At 39.1% G+C, this 25255-nt stretch overlaps 1 protein-coding gene across 4 annotated transcripts in view; it reads left to right on the top strand.

Moving 5' to 3' along the window:
- The window catches only part of LOC127192760 (transmembrane protein 45A-like), a 71972-nt gene extending 50199 nt beyond the window's left edge, over nucleotides 1-21773 (top strand). The window contains exons 1-7 of one of the 4 annotated variants that reach the window (XM_051150066.1): nucleotides 494-692; nucleotides 5936-6128; nucleotides 6963-7169; nucleotides 8128-8312; nucleotides 17079-17224; nucleotides 18695-18867; nucleotides 21586-21746. In XM_051150066.1, the coding sequence (XP_051006023.1) occupies nucleotides 5939-6128; nucleotides 6963-7169; nucleotides 8128-8312; nucleotides 17079-17224; nucleotides 18695-18848 (882 nt within the window). In that variant the 5' untranslated portion in view covers nucleotides 494-692; nucleotides 5936-5938 and the 3' untranslated portion in view covers nucleotides 18849-18867; nucleotides 21586-21746. Of the gene's footprint in view, nucleotides 1-493; nucleotides 693-5935; nucleotides 6129-6962; nucleotides 7170-8127; nucleotides 8313-17078; nucleotides 17225-18694; nucleotides 18868-21585 lie in introns of those variants that run through there. The other 3 variants (XM_051150067.1, XM_051150068.1, XM_051150069.1) reach the window with 3 other exon arrangements.
- Nucleotides 21774-25255: the final 3482 nt, after the last annotated feature.

The raw sequence follows: 25255 nt of genomic DNA, 5'->3' as shown, positions 1-25255 counted from the left end.
TTGTCCCCATTTTAGGTGTGCCAGCATCTCAGTTATCAGATAACTTAATAAGGAATGTAGTTCTTCAATATTGCTGTGTTCTCCTTTATGGTGTCAGCTGTGTCTATTATCCAGTAGGTACCCTGAGCACCTGAGGTGCTATTGTGCAATACAGGCAGTGGTTAGGCTAGTGCTCCATAGTCTTTGAGCCATGGTGCTAACCTCCAGTAGTTTTTGTTCCTTTATTCCTGTAGCTTCAATTTGTCTATGACTCAATCCTCACACCTGTGGCAATCTCTTGCTTGAGGCACTGTACATTATAGGACCTGGTTTATCTCCTTAGAACTTATAGCACAAAATTAACTATTGTTGCTGTAATTATTCTTTTTTTTTTCTTTTACTTTTATTTCTGTCCTGAAAGAGAGATTATGTGACCACAGAGCACGTAGCACATGGCTGAGGCTAGCAGCCTGGTGGGTGGGAGGCAGTATGTTTATAAGGGTGTGTTCCTTGGCCTTAAATCATTGTGACACAATCTGAAAGTTAACTGCTTGACTTCATGCTGGAAAGATAAGCACATAGGCTTAGAGTCAATGCAACTGGAGGAGGCACTGTTAGATATAGAGGCATCTGGCAGTTGCTTTTCCTTTTGGACTCTGGGAACATTATCGTTGTGACAATTGACTCGGCTTGACTTTGAGCACAGGGTTAAGGTAAGGATAATTTAAGAAAGTTTCTTTAAAACAGTTCACATTGGGGAGGTAAACTGCTGATATGGAATGATGGAGAATCAAACATTTTCAAAGCTAAATATGCCTGTATCACTTTCTTTGAATGAGGCCAGTAGGAAAGTGAAGTTCAAGAAATAGCTGGTGTGTGTGTGTGTGTGTGTGTGTGTGTGTGAGTGTGTGTGTGTGTGTGTGAGTGTGTGTGTGTGTGTGTGTGAGTGTGTGTGTGTGTGTGTGTGTGTGTGTGTGTGTGTGTGTGTGTAATACAAGCCACAAATGTGTCCTGAAATATGATTCATTAAGATAAAAATACTTTTTTGGTTATGGCTCAAGGCAAAATTGTAATTTGTCTTCTTTCTCATAATAACATTCACTTTATATTGAAACAAGCTGTTTGTGATTCTACCAAGAAATAATTTAAATCTCTTCCTCTTGGTTGAGTGTCTCTTCTTTCTATTTACAGGGCAAGTCTGTGGTTTATGTGGCTGAAACACACTTGTTTTCCAATGTAATGTTGTCTACTTAGTACTAGAGTAAAAACCCAAATATTTTTGGTGCTAAGTAAGTGGGTTTAAATGTGTTTGTTTGTGTGTGTGTGTGGTGTAGTCAACAAAAATGATGCAGTGAGAGATAAAGGTTTTTGTTTTGTTTTTGTTCTTTGCTTTTTTTTTCAGCCAAGAGAATACTATTTGATGTTATTAGGAATGGTAGGTCTCCAGGGAGGAGTGGAGGGAGGGACTGTGATTGGGATGTAAAGTGAATAAATAAATACATGAAAAATGGTAGGTCTCTTTGGGTGGGAGAAGAGTCTACATTATAGAATTAACAATGTCTGGAGGGCAGCAATTGAATTTGCAGATGGCATCAATGAACACCAGGAGGAAGGCTCCTTTTGTTTTCTGCTCCTATGACTACAACTGGTTGCCTGGCAAGTTCTACTTTGTGGGTGTGTGTTCTTCCAGGGCTTTGTGTTCTTCCTCAAAGAAAGTGCCTGGTCCTAGGGTTTAGAGCTCACTAGACTCTGGTACTCTACGTGGCTTTTCCAAGGAACACATCACATCAGCAGAGATCTGTAGATTAGGAGATGGCAGATAGATTGATGGATAATGTGCTTAATAAGATAGAAGCCAAGAGATATATTTGAGGATGTGGGCAAGTTTTCTCTCCACCATGTGCATGAGTAAGAATATTGTCATTTTAATTGCTAGAAATGACTGTGTGAGTTGGGTTCTTTTACCAGGCAAATATCACAATTACTACCTATGTCTTTATTTCGCTGAGTCTTTAAAAAATCGCAGCCTCTGAATCATCAAATTGTTTTAGACCAAAAGGACAGTGGCATCATAACTGAATCAGGATGGACTCATTTCTTTCCCCCACTGTGATCATCTGATATCCACTAAAAACATTTTGTGACTCCTTATTTATTACATTCCTTATTACACTCCAGTAATGGGCTAAGATGTACAGGCCCATTCAATCTTGTCATGGAGGTGAGTCAGGAAGACTGTTTGACCAAGAGTTATACACTCCAGAAGGCTTAGACTTTAAAATTCCATGTTAGCTATTTCTCTTCTACTTATATAGTAAGTATATTAAGCAAGTTTAAAGCTTGAGAGCAACCACAATATGCTCCTTATGCCCCTCTTTGACATTATCTTACATTTACTAATAGACCGTGGCCTCAAGATAATTGATTTAGGCTCTTTATTTCTGAAAGTACCTGATTCCTTATTATGTTGGCATCCATAACATAGTGGTTAGTCATATAGACTAAAAAGAGGAGCATATCTTCTATAACTGATGGCACAGGCACAAAACTTTGAGAAGGTAAGACAGGGAGCCACTTCTAGATGAGGCAAGATTTACCAAGCAGATGGTACTGACACGGTCAGGGAAAGTCACCTAATTTTGGGGGCAATAGAGCTTTGATATTGATCAGCCCAGGTGACAATTTTCAATAACTAACTCATTTTCAGGGAAATAGTCAAAGTCCAATATAACTTTCATATTTTCAATTTGGGCAAGTAGCCGAATAGGAGTGTTGTTATCCAAACAGGTAACTGCAATCAAGTTCCATTCTCACCCTAAGCAGATAGATAAAGCTGCTTAGTTCTTTCTGGGGTATGTTGAGTATGGGATGGTCTCTGAGATGGCAGACTAGAGATGCTTTGTGATGTGATGATCTTGTTTGTAAGAAGAGTTAAGTGATTCCTGTCAAATTAAAATTTAGGACACTAGCCGGGGTTAGAAGGGAATGGCAGCATACATTTATGGTCTCTACTTTTGAGGAACTTATTTAAAAGCCATAGTCAATCCCAGGAACACTCCATGGCAGCAGCAGCAGACAAGTTAGGAGCTGTACACTTAGGCTTGCCAAAGGAGTTATGTAAATACTTTTTGGTTTTCTGTAATTAAGTATTCATGTAGAGATAGATATATATGCTGTATTTTTAAAACTTTATTTATTTACTTTTATTTTTGAGATTATTTCATAACTACAGCATTTCTCCTTTCCAATCGCTCTCTCCAAATCATTCCATATACTCCTTTCCACTCTCCCTCAAATTAATGACCTCTTTTTTTCACTAATTGTTGTTACAGGAATATATGTATATGTACATAAAAGCATATTCCCAAATATCACCTGTTCAGCCTGTATAATGTTTCTTGTGTATATGTCTTCAGGACTGAGCATTTGGCAATCAACTGTTGTGCTCTTCCCTGGGGAAGTCTAGCTATGCTGCTCCCAACTTTACTCAGTTGCCTGTAGTTCTTTGAGTAGGGATGAGGCCCCATAAGCTATTTTCCATTCACTTTGCACGTCCATTGGTCTTATCCTTGTTTGGCTCACGTTTAAGCATTCAGTTTTTCCTTCTTACCTGCCATTTCTCTTTACTTTTTTTTCTGTTTTGTTTTACATGACTGTCTTTTGAGAACATTTAAAAATGCTATAGCTTCTGCTGTTATTAGGTTAGTATCATTTATTTTTACTCTAGGACAGTGATTTTCCGACTTCCTAATGCTGCAAATATTCGTTACAGCCACCGACGATAAAGTTATTTTTGTAAATACTTCATAACTGTAATTTTATCACTCTTAAGTGTTGTAATGTAAATACACGATTTTCTGGTGGTTTTAGGCAACCCTTGTGAATAGATCATTTGACCCTCACCAAATGGGTCACAATGCACAGGTTGAGGACCACTGCTCTAGCAGTTTGAGGTAGAGGATAGAATAAGCCATTGGATAGTAACATAGGCTAATTGTTTAGAAGTAGATACTGTTATTGGTCCCATTTCTCAAAGATGCAAACGCAGACACTCAAAGGTTAAGTAACTTACCAAAAGCCACCTAGATAATAAACAATAAAGTTGAATACAAAGCCCCTCCCCTCATTCTTTAAAAAATGTGGTGTTTTTTATTTTAAAATTGCTTTTAGTTGTTATTAGGGGAATGTGATGTATGGAGGATGCGCCACGATGCATTTGTGGGTCAGAGGACAACTTTGTGGGAGCAGTTCTCTCCTTCCACATTGATACTATGGATTCTGGGATCAAACTCAGGTGGTCAGGCCCCTTATTATTTTCACTAAATGTATTACTTGTTATTTGAAAACTGTATTTTTGATGTGGTAAACTTCTTTAAGCATTCTCTGAATTCTTGACATATATATTGTTTTATTTGATAATCCCAAATCTTAAGATTCTGGAAAACACTACAAAAAGTTTCCTATATTAAGGAATAATAAAATGTATCAAGATCCTTAGATCATATGAAATTCTTTCCTATGAAAGATTAAAAATGTACAGGCTGGGTGTGTGTGTGTGAGTTCTGTGCAAGTGTTTTGCAATCTCATATGATTGTCTAAACCAGACAAACAGATGGAGTCAACAGCACCAGTGGGGATTGCGTTGCTACATGGGAGCTTGTCAGAACAGACATTTCATGTGTCATTGAGGTCTACCTACTTTTTTAGTGACAAAGAACTATGGCTGTTCAGATGTCCCAAACATGTTAAGTAAAGTATATGGTCCAAACTAGAGCACAGAGTGAGAGTAAGGACCAGAACCTGTCCTAATTTAGAGATGTGTGATGTAGTCTTGACTCTTTGAAGGTTTGGATGCTTGAAGGGTGTGTGAAACGAGCTTCATGGGGGTCTTGATTGGAGACATAGGATGCAATATGTAGGTCAGCCTTACAGTTTCCTTTAGATCATCCCTCTAATTCAGAGGGGAGTAACCCAAATGAGGCCCAGCACTCATTCAAAGAAGTGAGCATTCTAGTCCCAGACTCAGACTACTGTGAAATATTAGCTTGTGTGCTTGCTTGGATTGGACCTACTCTTAGATTTGCAGGGTAATTTTGGACGCTACTTTCACTGTTCTGTTCATAGTACAATAAATATGTTTGGAAGAAAGACTTCCCAAATAATTAAAAACTCACATTGTTCAATGCTGCATATCTTTTACTGAAACCAGAAGGTGGCTCTGTTTATTTGTTAGAGTGTGGCATAAATGTGAGCAAAAATTGTTATGTGGTTTTGGTTAGTGTCCATAAGGCTATCTTGTTGTAAAAGTAATGTAGGGTTACACACACACACACACACACACACACACACACACACACACCAGCTATTAAATTTCAAGTGACTCAGCTTGAAAGTGACATGTACCAATCCTGGTAGATGAGAAGCCTGCAAAATATACAGAAGAATATTAAAAAATATTTCATGACTCCTACTGGACTTTAATAATTCTTGACCCGTGATTCTTTAAAATTATCTATTTAAAAATTCACAGGCAGTATCGTATCTTTTTAAATTAATCACACTTTCCCAATCCTTCATTTTTATTTTATACTTATAGGGCAAGTGTATGATACAGTACATATTATGTGTTGAAGAAATAAAAAGCTTTTGGCTTAGTAATTGTAAATATCTCTGTAAGTCATTTAACTTCTCCCAACCTACATCTTAGATGAAAATTGAATAGTGATTTCTTATCTGTTGGTATATTTCAAAAATTAGGTTAAGGATGATATGTAAAACACTTGAGATGGTGGCTAGTACATGGTAGATGTTAAACAAATGCAAATTTTCATTTAAATTTTTTTTGAATTGTCAACCTGCAGTACACTCATAATCCTCACTTGGCAATATACTTGGTGGGGACAAGGAAGATACTCTTGCTGAGTTTAAGTGAAATGTCTATTTCTTATCCTTGTAGATCATGGGGAGTTTCAAAGGTCACGCTCTCCCTGGATCGTTCTTCATTATCATGAGCCTTTGGTGGGCTACAAAGAGTATTATGAAATATGTCTACAGAAAGCAAACTAGGACCTGCTACCTTAGTTCCAAAACATTATTCCGTAGAGCAGAGATTTGGGAAGGAGTTATTGTAATCTTCATGAGTATTACTGGTAAGTAGGCCATGGCACTGTTCTGTTTTCTCCTCTTGAGTATTTCATGAACAACAACAAAAAACAAATTCAATACAAGCTTGAGTTCTACTAAATAAATTGTGTGTTGATATGTCTCTTGGTACTTATCCCAATTATTATTCCATTGTTACTGAACATTCTATAAAAAGGTTCTGCATTTTTACAGTACTGCCTTATTTGCTAAAACACTTCTAAGTTTTCCGCTGATTCTTTTCATTCATGTCAGTCAAACTTTGTTATGATTATCAAATTGCAAAGTAACCATTTCCAAAGAGAGGACTTTTTTTCACCCAGTCTAGAGGTAAACAAGGCAGCATCTCTAAGGAATAAAAACTGTCTACATGAACACTTAACCATGTGTGGCATCTGCGTGAACATCTCTATTAATTTTAGTTGGGGAAAAAGCTAAATTCTTTATCAATTTTTGTCAAGAATTAAGGAAAGTGCCCTGCTTTGAGACATCTGTCTAAGAATGAAATATCTAGAAATAAATTAATAATCCTTTATAAGACACATACTGCAGATCCAAATCTCCAAGCAGTCATTAAAGTAGAACCAATTGTTGAACTGAAGTTTTCAGGGCTGAGGACATGAAATAGTTGCCTGGATTATTTGTCTCCGGGTAGATGAAACTGGTCATCCAAGCCAGCATCTAAACATTTGAGTCAAGTCTACATCATTGTTGCTAGGCTTTTGGTAGGAAGCTCAGAGGGCGGAATGGATGACATAAGGTGGGAGTAAGCAATGAGCATGTGCTCTACTTAGTAGAGTTAAGGAGAGGGTTGCTAAAAACTGTGCTGTGCTCCTCTGCAGGTATGCTTGGGGAACAATTTATCTCAGGAGGACCCCGCCTGAGATTGTATGAAGGTGGCCAGTGGAATCAACTCCTGGGATGGCATCACACAACCATGTACTTCTTCTTTGGGCTACAGGGTGTGGCCCAAATCCTATGTTTCACTACCAATGCAGTTCCGCTTTCCTTAAGCAAGTTAATGTTAGCAAATGCCATCTTTGTGGAGGGTAAGTATGAGGGAAATATGTTTTATGTTCTTTTTCTATCTATCAGTAGGCACTGATTTAGGGCTTTAAAATAGTTGTGTGTGTGTGTGTGTGTGTGTGTGTGTGTGTGTGTGTGTGTATGCTCATGTGTCATTTTGATTGGCAGGGTTGTCTGGGTTATAGTTGAATTTACAGACTAATTTATAGATTTGAGCAGAGACAGCCACTCAAAAAGCTTTATTTGTATTCCTATCTGTCTAAGGCATCTACAATGGGCACCTGCCTCTTGGTTGTTGTGGGGTGGTAATTCTTTTCACTGTGAGCAATGAAAACTGAACTTGGAGTCGTAGTGCATGAATTACTTGAAACTGAGCAGCCACTGACAATAAAAATGTCCACCAACCTCTAATGGGCTTTTCAAATATCAGAAACAGAAACTCTGCCCAAATGTAGTACACAGTGTCAGAGAAATGACTTCCTAAATCTGAGAGGTTAATAAAAATTATAGGATGCTTCTTTCTGAGATTAGTATAAGGGGAGGGATAAAAGAAATGTCTAGCAATTTGTTATATTATAAGCATAAGGAATTGCTAAACTCCAGAAAGTGAGTCTTTGAGTTCAGCTCATTTGTCTATACATTTACATTAATTATAGCGCCCGCCCCAGTTGGGCTTATTATGCTTTACTTACATATAACGCTTTGAACAAGAGTAGAAAGGTTTTTGGTATGTTAGAAGAGAGAACAGAGGTTGGAAAAAGGGAAAAGCGGGGATAGAAATCAAAGAATCTCCCCCTAAGAGACAATGTTTACTTTCCCCAAAGCAAAAGTACAATGCTACGGAAACCAGTGTGGATTTTCTCTTTGGGAAAAAAATTTTTTTTTGCTTGTATAAAATTCTGTGGAGGCAGTGGTATAGTTGGGGGCCTTTGGATTTTTTTTTTTTTTTTACCAGAAAATATGTTTTGCTTCCTTTATTAGCATTTATCTTCTCCAACCACACACATGGTCGGGAAATGCTGGATGTCTTTGTGCACCAGCTTCTGGTCTTCATCACTATTTTACTGGGTCTGGTTACCTTCATTGAGTTCCTCACAAAGAACAATGTAGTTCTGGAGCTCCTGCGGGCGAGTTTCTTCCTTCTACAAGGGACCTGGTTCTGGCAGGTAAGACGAGACTTGTAGATGATATACTTGTTTCTCCTATCTGTAGTTTCTCTTCTTAATTGACGAGGCATTTGCTTTTAATGCCTCTCTTCTGTGAGCATCAGAGAAGTGATGTTCTTGGAGCCTGGTGGCTCTAATGAGAAGGCGGTCAGAGCAGCTGGGGAGGAAGCAGGTCGTGGACTCCAACTTCAAATATTTATTCATGGAATGTTGGGGCTCCCAGTTTCACAAAGCAAACACTAAAATGCATGAAAGGTCTGATAGATCCTAATATAACGATAGTGGGAGACTTTACTTTCCCGTCCATATTTTTAGGTAGGCCCTTCTAAACTGAAATTACTAAAGAAACTAAAGAGATAAACTATTGAATAGACCAACTGGAATTACAGATGTCAACAGATACTTTATCTGAAAGATACAGCATATATATTTTCAGCAGCTCTCAGAATTGTCTCTATAAAATTTATTAGGTTATACACCACAAAACAAGCCTAGAGAATACAGAAGAATAGGAACTGGAGAGATGGCTTGGTGGCTAAGAGCACTTGCTGCTTTTGTGGAAGACCTGGGTTTAGTTCCCAGCGTCCACATTAGACAGTTCATGACTCCACTTCTTGTGAGCATATAGACCAGGAAGCAAACACACATACACATGAATTAAAAAAAAAAAAAAAAAGACTGGACCTAGGCACCCTACACCTGATGGGCAGCTTGGTCTTCATGTGGGTTCCCTAGTACAGGGGGTGGGATTCTCTCTGACATGGACTCTGTGGCCTGCTTTTCCCCCCTGGGGCTTGCCTTGCCACTACACCATGGAAGAGGAAGTGTTCAGTCCTGATGCAACTTGACGTGCTGGGATGGGTTAGTAGTAGTGGTGGGGGCTCCCGCTTTTCTGAGAGGTAGGGGAGGGAGAATACAATGAAGAGGGAGGGAAGGTGGAACTGGGAGGAGAGGTGGAAGGGGGCAGCAATTGGGATATAAAGTGAATAACTAAATAAATATATTAAAAAGAAATATAGCTTTCAAAGGATTTTCAATAAAATGGCACATACTCAAAAATAAATCTAAAACTCCCTGTACCATATCAGAGTATAGAAGAATAAAGCTAGAAATCAATTGCAATCAAAGCTAAAGAAACCACACAAATTATTGGTGAATAAAAATTATAGCACTCGGCCTCTATCTTGAGCTAGCTCTGCTCTATGTGTACAGCCTTCCTCAGCAGACTGAGAAAAATCCTGACTGTGGCTTCTCTAAGATTCTGGGGTTTCCATTGCACCCTATGCTTCAATGCTACAGATTCACATAATGGCTTCTTAGGGACTCTATACCAGCCACAGTTGCTTGGCCATGTGTGTTCTCTAAAACCATGGAACAGGACTCCACTACTCATTAAATCTTCCATCTTCCATGTATGCAAAATCAATATCATGCGACTGAATCAAGTTCTGCTGCCAGTTTGAGATGTAGACTGGGCCCCTTGAACCATAGCTATACCAGTTTCTGTGTACTGACTCTGGGAAAACATTTCCTTCAGAGAATGGAGAATCCCTTCAGTTTAAGCTCCTCCCCCAACACCCCTTCAAATGAACTTAGTTCTTCAGAGGATGGAGCCTCAGAGAGGTGGACTTTTACCTTCAAGAAACCTCTCCTATTGTCCTAGTATAGCACAGGGTTCTCTTTGCTGGTGTTGATTTGATTCAAAAATTATACCTGTTTTCTCATCACCAGCTGGAGCATTCTTGTGTTGGTTTGAATAAGAGTGCCCCCCCCACCCTGTAGGCTCACATATTTGAGTGCTTATTTGCCAAGGAGTAGAACTGTTTGAAAGATTAGGAGGATTAGGAGGTGTGGCCTTATTGAAGGAAGTGTGTCACCGGGGGGTGGGCTTTGAGGTTTCAAAAACCCAAGCCAGGCTCAGTGTGTCTCTCTGCATGCCTGCCTATAGAGTATCTAGAGTGCTCTACCACTGCTCCACAGCCATGCTCTCTGCCATGCTTCCTGTCATGATAATAGTGACTAACCTCTGAAACTGTAAGAAAGCACCAGTTAAATGCTTTCCTTTATAAGAGTTGCCTTGGCCATGGTGTCTCTTCAAAGCAATAGAATAGTGACCAGAAGCCGGTACCAGGGACTGAGGTAATGCTATGACAGGACTGACCATGCTGCTGCTCCTGTTGCTGCTGCTGCTGCTGCTGTTGTTGTTGTTGTTATTGTTTGGAAGAATATGGAAGACTTTGGCACTTTGAACTAGAAAAGTGGTTGGATGCTTTAAGCAGAGCTTACTAGGCCATACTGGTAAGAGCATGAAAGACATTGCTGAGGGAAAATTGAACTGTAGGGGCCCGACTCAAGAAATTTCATGGGGAAGAATGTTAGTAAGTATTTAAAGAGACCATTCTTTTGATATTTTGGCATAGAATATGACTGCTTTTTGCCCTTGTCCTGAAAATATGCCTGAGGCTAAGTTGAAGAATTTTACATTAACGGCATTGGCAGAGGAAATTTCTAGACAGCCTCATATCAACTGTCATGTGATTATTAGTTGTCACTCATATGCAAATCTATAATGAAAAGGAGCAGATTGATAAAAAAATAAAATAAAAAATGTACAGGTTGAAAGGAAAAGTTGCACTAGGAAGTGTAATGGAGCTAAGACCAGTACTCAAGGATATTAAAAAGTTTGAAGAAAAGCCTGATGCTAAATGGAATAAAAGGAGTGGTAGCCTCAGGGGAAGACCAGCTAACCTCCCAATTTGAGAAGCAAATTAAAGGAAAGCTTAAGCAGTGAAGATTTCACCATCAACAACAGAAAGCTGATGCATATGTAAATGAATAAGGGGGACACGGTCCAGCCCCATCAAGCAGCAATACTTGGCAGTGTTGGCCATGTGATTCTTCTGGCTTTAGAAGATGTTGAAGATGCCAAACTTGTTGGGTACCTGCCAAGGAGAGCTGCATACTGGAGGTAGCACCAGCCCAAGAAAGAGAAGTGTATTACCGTGAACACAGCTGAAAGAAGTTGGAAATCTAAAGAGCACTTTGACATCTGACATGCAGATACAGAATTTGGAATTTTCCCTGATGGGTTTCATATTTGCCTCAGTCCAGTATTTCCTCACTTTTAGAATCATAATGTATATCCTGAGTCATTTACGTTGGAAGTATGTGATCTGCTTTTAAAATTTTTATTTTACAATGATAGTTAAGAGATTTCCATGAGTCTCAGAAAAGATTTTGAACTTTTAAACAGTTTCGAGACTGTGATAGATTATAGGGACTTTTGAAATGGGACTGAAAGCATTTTTACATTATGATATAGCTACAAATCTACTGGGGCCAGGGAATGGAATGTGGTAATTCAAATAAGAATGACACTCCCCAATAGGCTCATACATTTGAGTGCTTATTCTCTAGAGAGTAGAACTGTTTGAAAAGATTAGAAGGATTAGAGGTGTGGTCTTTTTAGAGGAAGCATGTCTCTGGGGGCAGATGGGCCTTGAGGTTTCAAAAGCCCACATTAGGCCCAGAATCTCTCTCTGCTAGTCTGCCTGCCTGCCTTCCTGAAGATCAGGATGTAAAGCTCTCAGCTACTGGTCCAGCACCATATGTGCTGCTGTGCTTCCACACATGAGCTTTTGGAAGACATAGAATCTAAGTCATAATGGTCCTCTCAAAACTCTGAAAGCTCATGGACACCTAATAATTAAAAATCTTCCAGCCCACCTCCAAAGGTCTCCAAAATATGAATTATTCTAGCATTGGGGCTAATTTAAAGTGCAGAGGTCTCCTCTTCAGCTTGAAGGCTCTTAGCTATGTTACCTTAAAAATAAAAAAGAAAGATATGTACTCCCAAGTTTGAATGGCACAGCTAAAATTCCCATCCCCAGATAGAGGAAGATGGTATAGAAAGTGCTTAACCACAAGTGACAGAACAAATGTTAAATCCTTAGCTCTTTGTCTGGCATTCATGGTTTCTCTGAAGGCAGGAGGGGACTTCAAAGGTCTTAACAGTTTCACCCATTAATGCTTTCTGGCTAACATCCACACGGACTTTAAGCCTCCAAAACTTGAGTCCTCTGAATGCTGAAAAAGTCTGATGTTTCTAGCTTAACCACTCCAGGCCTACTTAGATCATGGCTATAGCAGCCTCTATCTCTGTTCCTGAATAGCCAAACACAGTAGAAGAAGTTCTAGAGAAACCACTTTCCCAATGCTTCTGTGTGATAAAAGTGGCCCAGGATTTTCTTTCCATAAAATTTTTGAAATGAGTTCGCATTTTTATACCCATAATCCTTCAAAGGACTAGTTCATGTCCATTCATGAAAAGCCATGGGACTCTGTTTACTATTGTCATGGTGTAAAATACTTGACTCCATTTATTTATCAAATCCACACCATTTTTTGCCTCCATTTCGTATGATCCAACAGTTAGTCCAGTTATATCTGCGACTTCATCAGTAAGCCCCTTTACCCAAATCTCAGTCACCGTCCTCTTCTCCTGAGTTCCCCAAAGAATTTTTCACTAAACTTCATTCACAATGTCCCATGTTTTCTCTAGTTTTCTCCAAACTTTTTAGAAAGTTTAAAAGCAGAAATGAAATCAAAGACTTCACTTGGTGTCTTAGAATAGTTGTTTTATTTTTCTAAAAGATTTCATTTAAATGTGTGACTGTGAGTGAATCATTGGACCATCCTATTGTCTGGGTAAAATGGGTAGCAATGTATTTAACTTCTGATTGGAATTTCAAGTAATCTGAGTAAGTCAGGTAAAGCTAAGGTTGGTGCCTTAATCACTAATTCCAGTATATCAATTGCCCATGGTTAGAAAAAACCTACCACTTGCATCTGTTCATGAGGTGACCCTCTGGTGCCACACTTTAACGTACTGATGCACTTAACCTTTATTAATAATTCAAGTAAGAAGACTCATTATATCCCATATTACTGAAGGAAAAACTGGAATGTATAGATACCAATAATTTCTCAATATTCAAAACAGCTGAATGACACGATTCCAAATAAGCTCTTCTGTCTGCAAAATCTGTTTCCTTCTTCCGTTCTCTCTTTCACTGTCTAGCCTTCTACCCTGGGCAATGGGAGGATGATGGCCTGAATCACAAAGATAATTTCTCCTCTCAGGAATTTTGATGAGACTTGAACAGTCAGAATCCAGACAGTAGAAGCTGGTATCATGAAAATATAACGCTGTGCTAACATTCAGTATAGATTACAGCAGGCAAGGCAGGAATGTGCCTGTGTCCGAACTACTGGGGAGGCTTAAGGCAAGAGGAGCACTGGAAGCTTGGAGTTCTAGGCCAATCAGAGGATTTCATGGGAACCTTATTCCCACAACTGAATAGAACAAAAAATGTAAACAAACAGCAACAAAACATCGTGAGCAATACATATTACAAACTGAAAGGCACTAAGCAACACATAACTTGTAACGATTACATTTTGAGTTAGTTGTCAGTACTTTAAATAGAGGGAACATCACTGAAATGTTTATGTTTTCAGCTTTTTTTTTTTTTTTTTTTGAGTAAGAACGAAAATATCTGGCAGTATTAGACTTGCATTCCAAAGTGGCAAAGTTGGTTGGAAACGCGTTCCATCAACGCATCACTTGCATCATCAGCTCCTGGCAAAGTGGAGCGTCAGATCAAACTTTCCTGTTTTCATCTTGGTCCTATATGCTTTATTTACCAACAATTTCAGTGCTGTGATGCCCCCCCCCCCACATGTTATGTTTCAGCTAGCAAGATACTTTCTACTAACTTTTTCCTGATTTCTTTACATTCCCAGGAGACAAGATGCATCTGTTACTGATTTTAAGGACATGACAATTCAATAATATATGGCGCTGTCTGTCTGTCTGTCCATCTCTGTCATCTATCTATCTATCTATCTATCTATCTATCTATCTATCTATCTATCAAATATTACTTATTTCTTGTTGGGATAAAAATCACAAAACATGATGTCTTAGCGTTCTACTACCATGAAGAGACACAATGACATGACTACTCTGATAAAGGAAAGCACTTAACTTGGGCTGGTTTACAGTTTCTGAGTTTTAGCCCATTGCCATCATGTTGGGAAGCATGGCAGCATGCAGGCACACATGGTGCTGGAGCAGTAGCTTGAGAGTTCTACATCTATATCAAAGACAACAGTCACAGAGAAACAGAGAGATGCTGGACCTTGGTTGAGCCTCTCTACACTCCAAAGCTTAACCCCAAAGACGCACTTCCTCCAACAAGCCCACACCTACTACAAAAAGGCCGCACCTCCTAATCCCTGTCAATTAATGCCACTCACTAATGACCAATTATTAAAATACATGAGCCAATAGAGGCCATTCCTGTACAACCCACCACGTAAGAAATGAGCCACTTTAAACTATGTAATTCAGTGATATTTGATGTTTTCACAGTGCTCCAAGTACACCACCTCTGATGAACTCAAAAACATTTTCAACTCCCCAAAAGGCAAATCTAGATACTTTAACTGGTCACTCTTTCTTCTCCTTCATGCCAGGGCCTAGAAACCACTAATCTGCTGAATATTTACCTGTTCTGGATATTTTGTATTAGACAAAAATCAAAATGTATGACCTATTATTTTTGGTTCTCTTTATTTTGCATGTTTTCAAGCTTCATCTCTGCTGTATCATAATCTTTTTATGATTAATATTTCATTGCATGGATATATCACAATTTGGCTGTCCATCGTGGGTTGATGGATATTGCTATTTTCCCCTCAAGCTTTGGCTGTGATAGATGTGCTACTTTGACTATTTCTGCACAGAGTTTTATTTGGATATTTTGAGCATATAGATATAAAAATCCCAGGTCATAGGGAAATTTAATATTCAACTTTTCAAGGTCCTGCCATTATTAATCCCTGATGCCTATACCAGTTTACAGTCCTATCAAGCCATGAACAAGGATTCCAACTTATCCATATAATAAAAAAATCAATCCAGTTCCTGTTTATTGGTTGTACCTTAGTGGGGACATGTGGAATCGCTTCACAGTTTTGATTTTTCGTCCCTGTTTACCAATGGTGCTGCCTCCCTTAGGGTGTGCTCAGCTGTAAACTTATTCCCTCTGGAGAAGTAGCTCTTCAGGTACTTTGCCCATTGAGACAAATTTTGGTTGAATTTTAGAAGTGCTTTTTATATTTTAAGCATTGCATATTTATCAGATGTATGATTTGCAGATATTTTCCCCTGTTATTTTCTTGATGGTCAAAAGGTTTCATTTTTAACTGTGACTGAAGTCTTAATTTGGGCTTCAGGGTCATTAAGCTTTTCTGTGTGTTTTGGTAAGCAAGTTAAATGGCCTTTCTTCTCATCTTTGGGCCTTTTGAAATCTCTTGAGGTAATTCTGCATGTGAGATCACCATTGTATATGTGGATTTCAGTTGTGCCAGCATTTTTGAAGAGATAATTCTTTGCTTTTGGCAGGCATCTTCCTAAAATACTAATTAATCATAAATGTATAGGTTTATTTCTGGATTCTTAATTCTATTTCATTACTCTGGATTTCTATCAATATATCAATATAGTAGTTTTGATTACTATAGTTAAGCAATAAATTTTAAAATTGAAAGGTGTGAGCCCTACAACTTGCTGATCTTTGTTTTGCTTTTTTAAAAATAGTGGATACAACATAATTCCATATGAATTTTATGATCAGCTCTTTAAAAAATGTCTGTGAAAAAAAGCTCTATTAGGATTTCAATAGGAACTATTTTGGTTCCGTTGGTTGCCATGGGTATTTTGCCATCTCAATAATATTGAGACATGTTGTTGATAATTTGAGATGGTTTTCCATTTTCTTAAGCCTTTGATTTTTTTTTTTTTTTTTACCAATGTTACGTAGCTTTTGGCTTATACATTTGAAAGCTCCTGAATTTTTGTGCATTAATGTGTGTTACTTCCATGTGCATGAGTAGATGTGGCACCTGGAATCCACATCAGTGCCTTGTGCATACTGATCAAATGTCCACCATGGAACTGTGTTTACAGTATTGTTCTTGAGTGCTTCACTTACTTAGTGTAAGTACATTTTAAAAAAAAAAACCTTTCTTATGGGATTTCCATTGCTCGTGTGTAGAAATACATGTGTTGATGGTGTGCTGATTTTCAATTTGCAAATACGGGAAACTCCTTCATTAGATCTGATAATTTGGTGGTGGGATTTTTATAAATTTCTATATCTGAGATCATATTATATGTAAATATAGATTACTTAATTCTTTCTTTTCCAAAATGAATGTCTTTATTTTCCTTGACTAATTTTTCTGACTAGAATTTTCTATACAGTTGTTTAATGGAGGCAATAATAGAAAATACCTTTGTGTCATACCTGATCCTGAGAAGAAAATTTCAGCCTTTTGCCATGAAATAACATTCTCTATAGATTTCTATTTATTTAATATGCATTTTTTCAGTCTAATTTTGAAATATCAGTGTTAAGACATTACAGTGTAGATCCCCAGGGACTTCTGAAAGTGTATCCAAGAACAAAGATTACCACTACAAACATTTTGAAATTTGATAATTAAAAGGTACTTAAAACTTTTATTCAAAATTACGCCTTGTTAGAGAATTACTACAAGACAGAAACACACAAAAACCCTGACTTTGTGTTTGTGATGTCTGAGATAATGGGATCATCTTAGTTAGCAAACACGTTGAAATGAACCTTTTTGAGAATATAGTTGGATATTTTAATGTGTACTTGTTTTGAATTGCAGCTTGCTTTTGTCCTGTACCCTCCTAATGGAAGACCTAAATGGAATATGGAAGACATTGAGAATAAAGTGTTTCTCACCATGTGCTTTGCTTGGCATTATGCATCAACCTTTATCGTCCTTGGAGCTTTATATGCTTTTATCACCTGGTAAGTTAGTGATTTAAAAAAAAAAAGAAAAGATGGTCCATTCTTTGACATAAGACCATCAGGACTTGGCATTTTTAAACTTCAAACTCAAAAAGAAGATTTTTTTTTTACCTTCTCATAAGACATACTAGGGTATTGGCAAATTATCTCTACCTGAAGAAACTGCCAGCAATAACATAGATGTTGACTTAAAGTTGCAGTAGTTTAGTAGTGTGGCTGCTGTGCCTCTGACCCATGCCTCCTGCTGCAGCATGCTCTCTGGGGCCCCTGTCTTTTCACATATACCATTCTCTATTCTGAATGGCCAGTGTGCAGTGAGATCTCCACTTACTCATGGGTACATACATTAATTGTCCAATTTGATAACATTGGGAGCATTTTTGGCAGATCTATATAAATAGAAATAAGACAATAAAACTAATATTTCTAAAAGTTGAACAATGCATTCTCTTATACAAGAACCCTCATGTAACTTTCTGAGCATGGGAGGAGCAACATAGAAGATTGATGACAACACACATTCCCAGATCTATCAGCTAAGACTTCATATTCACTACTCAGCCAAAATAAGTATGAATTTTATTGTTTACTAAATAGAGATAATAGAACCTAAATGAGATCTTGTACTTACATTCCTGATGATGTAAAATCTCAAGAAATGGCCTTTTCTCTTTGTCCATATCCTTTCCCTCCTATTTGATCTAGAAATGTGAGGCAGAGACCTTACCACGGGGACCATTTTGGTCCTGTAGCCAGGACTAATTAGAGAGGCAGATAATTAAAATACAGTACAGGGAGTGGAAGCAGTAGAGAGCCCAAGGAACGCAAGGAAGGCTTCTCACAATTCAAAAGTAATGTTATCTCAAAAGATAAGGAGCGAGGATGAGCATGGCTCCCAGGGTAGTCAGTACCAACGCACAATGGGCTCAGATGATCCTAATTCCTGGTGTGCAGACTCTAACACTCAATTCTTCAGACTGCCACATGGAGTATAATGCTCTACACCTGCAGTACTGTGTATGTAGTGTTCAGGGTGGTGGACGCTAGCTCCCGAGAACTTACAATGTGACCCTATCCAAAGAACTCTTACTACATAGATAGTGCTGCACACCTTGCAGGCTCTCTGGGTTCGTAGGATGTAGGATGTATTTCTAGGCCCCATGGTTTGTCATCTTCTACTGGAACCATGTTTGCGTCTTCTAGGCATGGGTTCCGGGACAGCCCTCCTTCCCTGAGCTTTTCGCTAGAGAAGCAGTGACACGGGGGCACTGAAAAAGAAACTCAAACTGTTGCCTTCTCTAGCTGCCAGACATCCCTCTTGGGCTCTGGAACGGTGCACTTTGCTCTGGAGATGCGCTCTTCCCCTTTAGATTGTTTCTGTTCTGCCTGGTCCACTCCAAGAAGCATGCGCTTCAACTCTTTGCTAAGGCTGACAGGGCTACTGAGTCTTGCTTTCTCCCCCTGTTCTAGGCTGACATCTGAGCCTCATCTTCTTAGAGGCCGGGCATTCTTCAGGAACAGTGCCAGGATGCAAGAAAAAACTCTGCTTCCGGTCCGCTCCCCTCCAGAGCCAACAGAAGACTACTGTCTCTTCCTGTTTCAAAAGCCTTCAGATACCCAATAAATGGCTTGTCCACTTACAGGTCCCTAGAAACAAGAAACTCCCATTTTATTTTGCAACCTCTCCCAATCCACCCACCCCCCACACATGTGTTATTTCAAATCTCTTTGGCCAGACAGTTCCCTTTGCCTGGCATAGTCACACTAAATGCTTATCTCTTCTTTGAAACCTTTTATAATTCCTCTGATTCATATTGAACTGCAACTTTAAATGTTGTAATCTAGCGATTGTCATATGTTGACTACTAGTCCTTGTTAGTCTTCCCTGCCAGCTAGATTGTATCCCTATGTGGTAACAATCATTTTCATATCCCCATACCTACAGGCACGTTGCCAGACATAGGTTGTGTGCTCAGTAAACACACGTTAGCTGTAAACTAGATCTGCTTTCCAGGGTATTTAAATACAGTCTTCATTTGCTTAGAAATCGTATTTTATATGTTCCTTTAATATTGATATTGAAAAGATACAACTAAGAGTTCAACTTTCCCTGAACCATATATAAGCAGCAGTTGTAAAATATCACACAGATTCAGGGTTGTCTTTCAGTCAGATGACATAGATAACTAGTTCAGTCCAGTTTTTGAGAATAAGGAGCCCTGAAACCCCTTGAGTTAGGCTTTGACTATGAAGTGATTGCTTATCCACAGTCATTAAATGTCAGGCATTACATCCAAGTCATTTGACTTAGCACAATGACTGCTACACAAGCACATCTAAGTTATAGAATTCTCCTCCCTGAATCCTTGAAAGATTGCACTAAAGGTCTCAATTTTGTAAGATAATGGTTCAGGGTTTCCTCATGCTTTCCCTGGCTTGCAGCCTTGATTACATACGCTGGCAGGTGAAACATACGTGTTTGGAAATCTTGTTGCATATTTGATGTGTCCCATTCATATACCTCTGTTGCAAATAACGATTTCAATAGTCCTGGCCTATGAGTAAGGAGGCCTAATTCCAGATGGTGTTCCACACTGTAAGTCATGTGAGCTACTGTAAAGAACAAAGTGAGGCTTGTTCACAAACTAGGTCCTAAGTTTCATGGAAGCAACTCTTGCTCCAGCTCTGCCTTTCATGACATTAATTGATGACAATACGAACCAAGAACAGAGCCATACCTTGACCTTGGTTCCCCAAAATTTCCCCATTCTAGCAATTGTGTTTGAGTATCTATCCATCTATATACCTACCTACCTACCTACCTACCTACCTACCTACGTATCTACTTACTTTGGGGAGGATGTTGTTTTGAGTGGCTTTTGTTCTGTTTTTGAGACAGGGTCTCACTATATGGTCCTGACTGATCTAGAACTTTCTATATAGACCAGGCTGGCCACAAACTCACAGAGATCCACCTGCCTCTGTCTCCTGAGTGGTGGGGGTAAAGGTGTGTGTGCCACCATGCCAGGCTACGGTTCCTTTTTATCTCCCCACTTCTCACCTGCCTGGTGAGACCATATCTGTATGAGAGCCACAGATAACTAATACTTGACAAAGGTGTGAGATTAGTGGCTTCCAGGGCAGATACAACCCAGAGAGGAAGAACAGGATGCAGTGGGAGTAACTGGCCATATATCTCATTCACAGTAATCAGCCACAGGCTGCTTTATTTTCCACCCATGTCTTCAGAAATGAACATAGTTGATGAAGTCCGTTGATCTTCCATGGCTTGGTGGTGTGCTATCTGGAAAGAATGTGTGGGCTTTTTTAAAGATGGCGCAAACACTCTTCAGCCCTTAGCCTGTTACAGAGCATCAACATCCCACAAAGGCAGTGGCTTGGAGTGTTCAGAACAGATGAACACAATCAGTGGTTAATAATCAAGGCAAATAACTGAGCTGTTTTTTTTTTTTCTTGGCTGTTGAATCAAAAGAAGTTATTGATTTTTGCTCAGCTATTGTTTATTAAAGATGTCAGTGCTAGTTGGTGGTGACTAAATAATTGGCAGCCTGTAGTCACAGATGCATGATGTGACCTCCTGACAGATTGCTCCAAATGTCACTGGTGTGTCAAATGTGTCAATGGTATATAGGTTAGAATAATTTCTAACTCTGGCTAGGGTTAGGCCAGAAAATGGGATGAAGTCAGTGACGTTCTTGTGAAACTTTTGTGTGGGATCCAGAGCACACAGAGTGACACGATATATGGAAAGAGCAGGCCAGAACTTCATCAGACAAAAGAAGAGGAGAGAGAGAGAGAGAGAGAGAGAGAGAGAGAGAGAGAGAGAGAGAGAGAGAGAGAGAGAGAGAGAGAGAGAGAGAAAGTCAGAATGCAAACAGGTTGAAGAAATTTTTCATTAAGAGAAATTCAGCCCATACTTGACATGTGTGTTCAGTTGTGCTACCGCCCTAGGGAAAGGTCACGTATTTCCTTACAGGAGATAAGGTCTCTGCAATCCATAGGTAGTTGCGGGTTTGATGTAGATGCTCCCCAATGCCAGCCTTGTTTATATTTGTCACCTCAGTAGAGTCTCCTGTCTATCTTACAAATGATCAAAATTATCTTCTGGTGCATAACTAAGCAATCACATGATACATTTGAGAGACACATCTTTTCTGTTTACTTAGGCCTTATTGTAGTCCATACTCATTTTAAGATATCTCAAAGCTAAATAGGAACCATTCCCCTTTGGGGATTGCCTCTTCATTGTAGGAATAATCTACAAGCTGTTAGGTGCATATTCGTCTGAAGTTTTGACTCTCAATATCATGTAACCGGAGATTATTTTTCTTTTTCCATAGGTTAGTTAAATCTAGACTTAGAAAGGTCTGCACTTCGGAAGTTGGACTCCTGAAAAATGCTGAACGTGAGCAAGAATCAGAAGAAGAAGTGTGATTTTGATGGGCATCCGGTCTTTCTAGACAAACCTTCTCTTGTTGTCTTGCCTTTGTTCGTGGCTTTGTGTCTTGATGTTTTGTCTGGAGAACAGCTGACTCCATGCTGTTTTTATTTCCAGTTTTGTTAAAGTATTATACTTGAAATGTCTTACTTTCATCTTTGGAAGTACTTTGGGTGATAAATTCATTTTGTATACTGTGCATGCCATGATTCGAGAGCAATCATGACTTTTCCAAAGTCATATATAGTTTCATGTCCACATTATAAAATTTATATATTTTATTTTCCTGATAGATGCCTTCAAGAGTCGTGGTCTTGCCATCACTTATAATACATTAAATGTTCAATTTTACTTGTTTTTCTTGTTGCCATAATGGAAAATAAATGAATGCATGCACCTTGGTGTGAAAATCTCAAATCCTCATTTCTCTTATATGTATACCTCACCCTCACCTGACACAGAACAATCTGCACGAACAGGAATCCGTTTCTTGGAGACATTTCTCCATGGAGAACCTTGTGCAAGCGGAAGACCAGAAGTTTTCCTGTAAGCTTTTCAAAAAGGAATGGTTTTGACACACATGGTTTCAAAGATATCAGAGACCAGGAGAGGGGAATTGTGATGTTAGCACAGCTTCTCATGGCTGCCAATGTCATTTGCTCTGCTGAAGAGGTAAAGGACTAAAGAGCAAGTCTCTGTGCAACCCTAAGGTAAACAGCCAGAGCCTTTGTGCCATGTGGGCCAAGAAACTCCAAGTGCTGAGTGACAAAGTCATGCATATAATTCTGTCTCTACCATTAACCCACTCCCCATGTCTCTTGTAATTAACACACCTTTCTCTCTACTCTTGACCTTAGTTAGAAGGCAAAAAAATGATTCTTCACTCCAAAGGGATCCAGTTGAGGTAAGAACCCTTTCTTACTATCATAGCTTATGAATCTCAAGTGGAAGGGGGTGAAGAGCTACCTTAACACAATGTTACACAGAAAGACCACTCTTTGCTATAACAGGAAGAGGAAAGGATGCAGGAATCCTGAGGGATAATGTAAATGTGATGAAAATGACACAGCCCTTGTACCCATGGAGCTGAAACACTCACAATGAAACCCAGAAGGCTCCCTGGCATTCCAGAACTCTAGCAAGCCCGGAAGCTGCCCTATCATGTATGCATCACAGTTGTCCCAAGGAGAGACATGAGTATATTCTTCAGAAGGTCCAAACTTATCTTGTTACATAAGATTTTAAAAGGACAGACGTTGGGTGCCTATAGGTGTTTCTTGAGCAGGGAGTGAGGAGACCGTAGTTCACTCTGGAATATGAGGCACCAGTGTGCTGTGGTGCTCTGAGGGTCATCAGCTCTGTTCATGTCTGTTCAGATTTAAGGGCTCTTTTCTAATCCAATGACATTCGGTGACCATCACTTTTGCATTTCAAAGGCACTAGCCAACAGCCAGCTGCAGCTAGTTGAGACAGAAGTCACTGATATCTAGGTCTAACCAGTACAGACAAGGGTAAACCTGGACGTTTGAAAACCAATGAGTGCAAATGTTTTACCGCCTTCATAAGAGTGCAGAGATCACTGCTTCTCCAGGCTCGAACCCACAGAACATAACTAAGACCCAACCCAAGGAGTTCTCAGAACATCTGGGTCTGAAAGCAGTTCGGGAATACTTTCCTACAGTTCCTGAAGTAAAACCTTTCTTACAATTGTATGTTCGTACTATAAAATATAAATTTTATGAATACTATTTTTGGAACAGCATGAATAAATTAGTGATCTGTGATCTCAGGCCCTAAATAAGAAAGCCTTTTTATTTATTTCCTTCACCTTCCACCAGGAAGTCTTTTCATAGAGTCTGTCTCAGTCCTTTCATAGAATCTGTACAGATTTTAGTTTATCAAAACATATTTTTAGCAATTTGTCCAAAATAATAACAAGCATAACAAAAGCATAAATGGTTTTCTGTACTCTAGAACACAAGGTAAGGAAAGGCAGCTCAGCCTATGCTTATCGGCCCATGGGGTGGGTAGAAATGGGGTCACTCATCAAACACATGGTTATTATTCCCTTTCCAGATGCTGGGAAGTGTTCAGTAAGCTAAGAATAGAGTGTTGCTCAAGCCAAAGCCACTGTTTCCATCAGACATACTTTCCTGGGGGGAAAGCAGGCAACAAAGAAGTAAAATATAAGACTGCAAAGGGAGGTGGTGAGTGATATGCAGAAAAAGAAATCCAGGAAGGAGAGTAAAGATCAGGGATGCTTTGCCAAAGGGTCCTTCTCCCCTGGCAAAATCAGAGGTCGTTTTTATAAAGAAAAGTGGTACCCATGCTCCATCTTTATGTGAAATCATTAGACTATGCCAAGACAAGATTTGCCTTCATCACTGACAGGGCAGAGATGGGGACCCACCCCTTCCTTTCACTTAGTGCTTTGTCTTAGCTGTCATAAACCTGAAGACTCAGTTTCTAAAGTTCTGCCGTATTTCCTCCATGAGTATCTCTTGCTACATCACCATAAACCAGAGGAGAAATGCTTTCAGTGAGTCAAAAAGGATTTACTGTTTGTTCAGAGAGGAACGTAGGGATGGGAGCTGTTATTAGCTGAGGTAAGCTTTGCCGTTGGTGAGGCACCAGCTCCTTATGGTTCTTTGTAATCCTCAGTTTCTTAATGCATCTTAAAAATAGGAGGCCGGATTATGACTGTACTTTTACTAACCCTGGTATTACTTCACCAGTACAGGAACTTATAAAGGTGTGGATTATACCTTGAATAGTAATTCGTAAGGTGAGGTAGCCACCCTTGTACTACAGGAAAAACCAGAAATAAAATGAAGTAAGGAACTCTCCTACTGATTTGTAGAATTAATATACATGAAAACAGACCCCCAAAGTTTGTGTTCTGTTAAATATAGATAGAGAAAAGTAAAAGAATAAAGGACAGGCATACAACCATCTGAATTTCCCCCAAATAAGAATCAGTGGACAGATAGTATTGATTTAAGCTTAGATGGATATGTTTTCACGAACTATTCAGTGGATGGGATAATTACTCTTCTAGCCTCACCCATTAAAAAACAGTCTCAAAACTGAGTCCTTTTAAGTTAGATTTGAAAAACATCTGTTTTTATTTTATTATTGTGTGGGCAGGCACCCAACTCAGCATTTCATATGCAAGGTAGGGACGACAGAATGGCACTCTCAAGCTCTATTGTTCCAATTTAAGAACAGAAAAAAAAGTTTTTTGTTTTGTTTTTCGAGACAGGGTTTCTCCATGTAGCCTTGGCTGTCCTTAACTCAATCTGGCTGGCCTCAACCAGGCTGGCCTCGAACTCACAGTGATCCACCTGCCTTTGCCTCCCAGAGTGCTGGGATCACAGGTGTGCACCACCACACCTGCCTAAGCACAGAAAATTTTAACCCCTGAGCTTTAAGTTGCTTTACTTGAGACTTAAATTATTATATTTCTCTTTAACCTTTCAAATTCATCTGCAGCAGTGAACTAAATATATATATTTAAGTAATTCAAAATGCAGACAACTTTTCCTAAGCCTTCGTTGTTTTTAAAGATCTAA

Source organism: Acomys russatus, chromosome 8 (assembly GCF_903995435.1).
Source record: "Acomys russatus chromosome 8, mAcoRus1.1, whole genome shotgun sequence".
NCBI lineage: Eukaryota > Metazoa > Chordata > Mammalia > Rodentia > Muridae > Acomys > Acomys russatus.
This window is presented reverse-complemented; position numbering and strand designations above follow the sequence as displayed.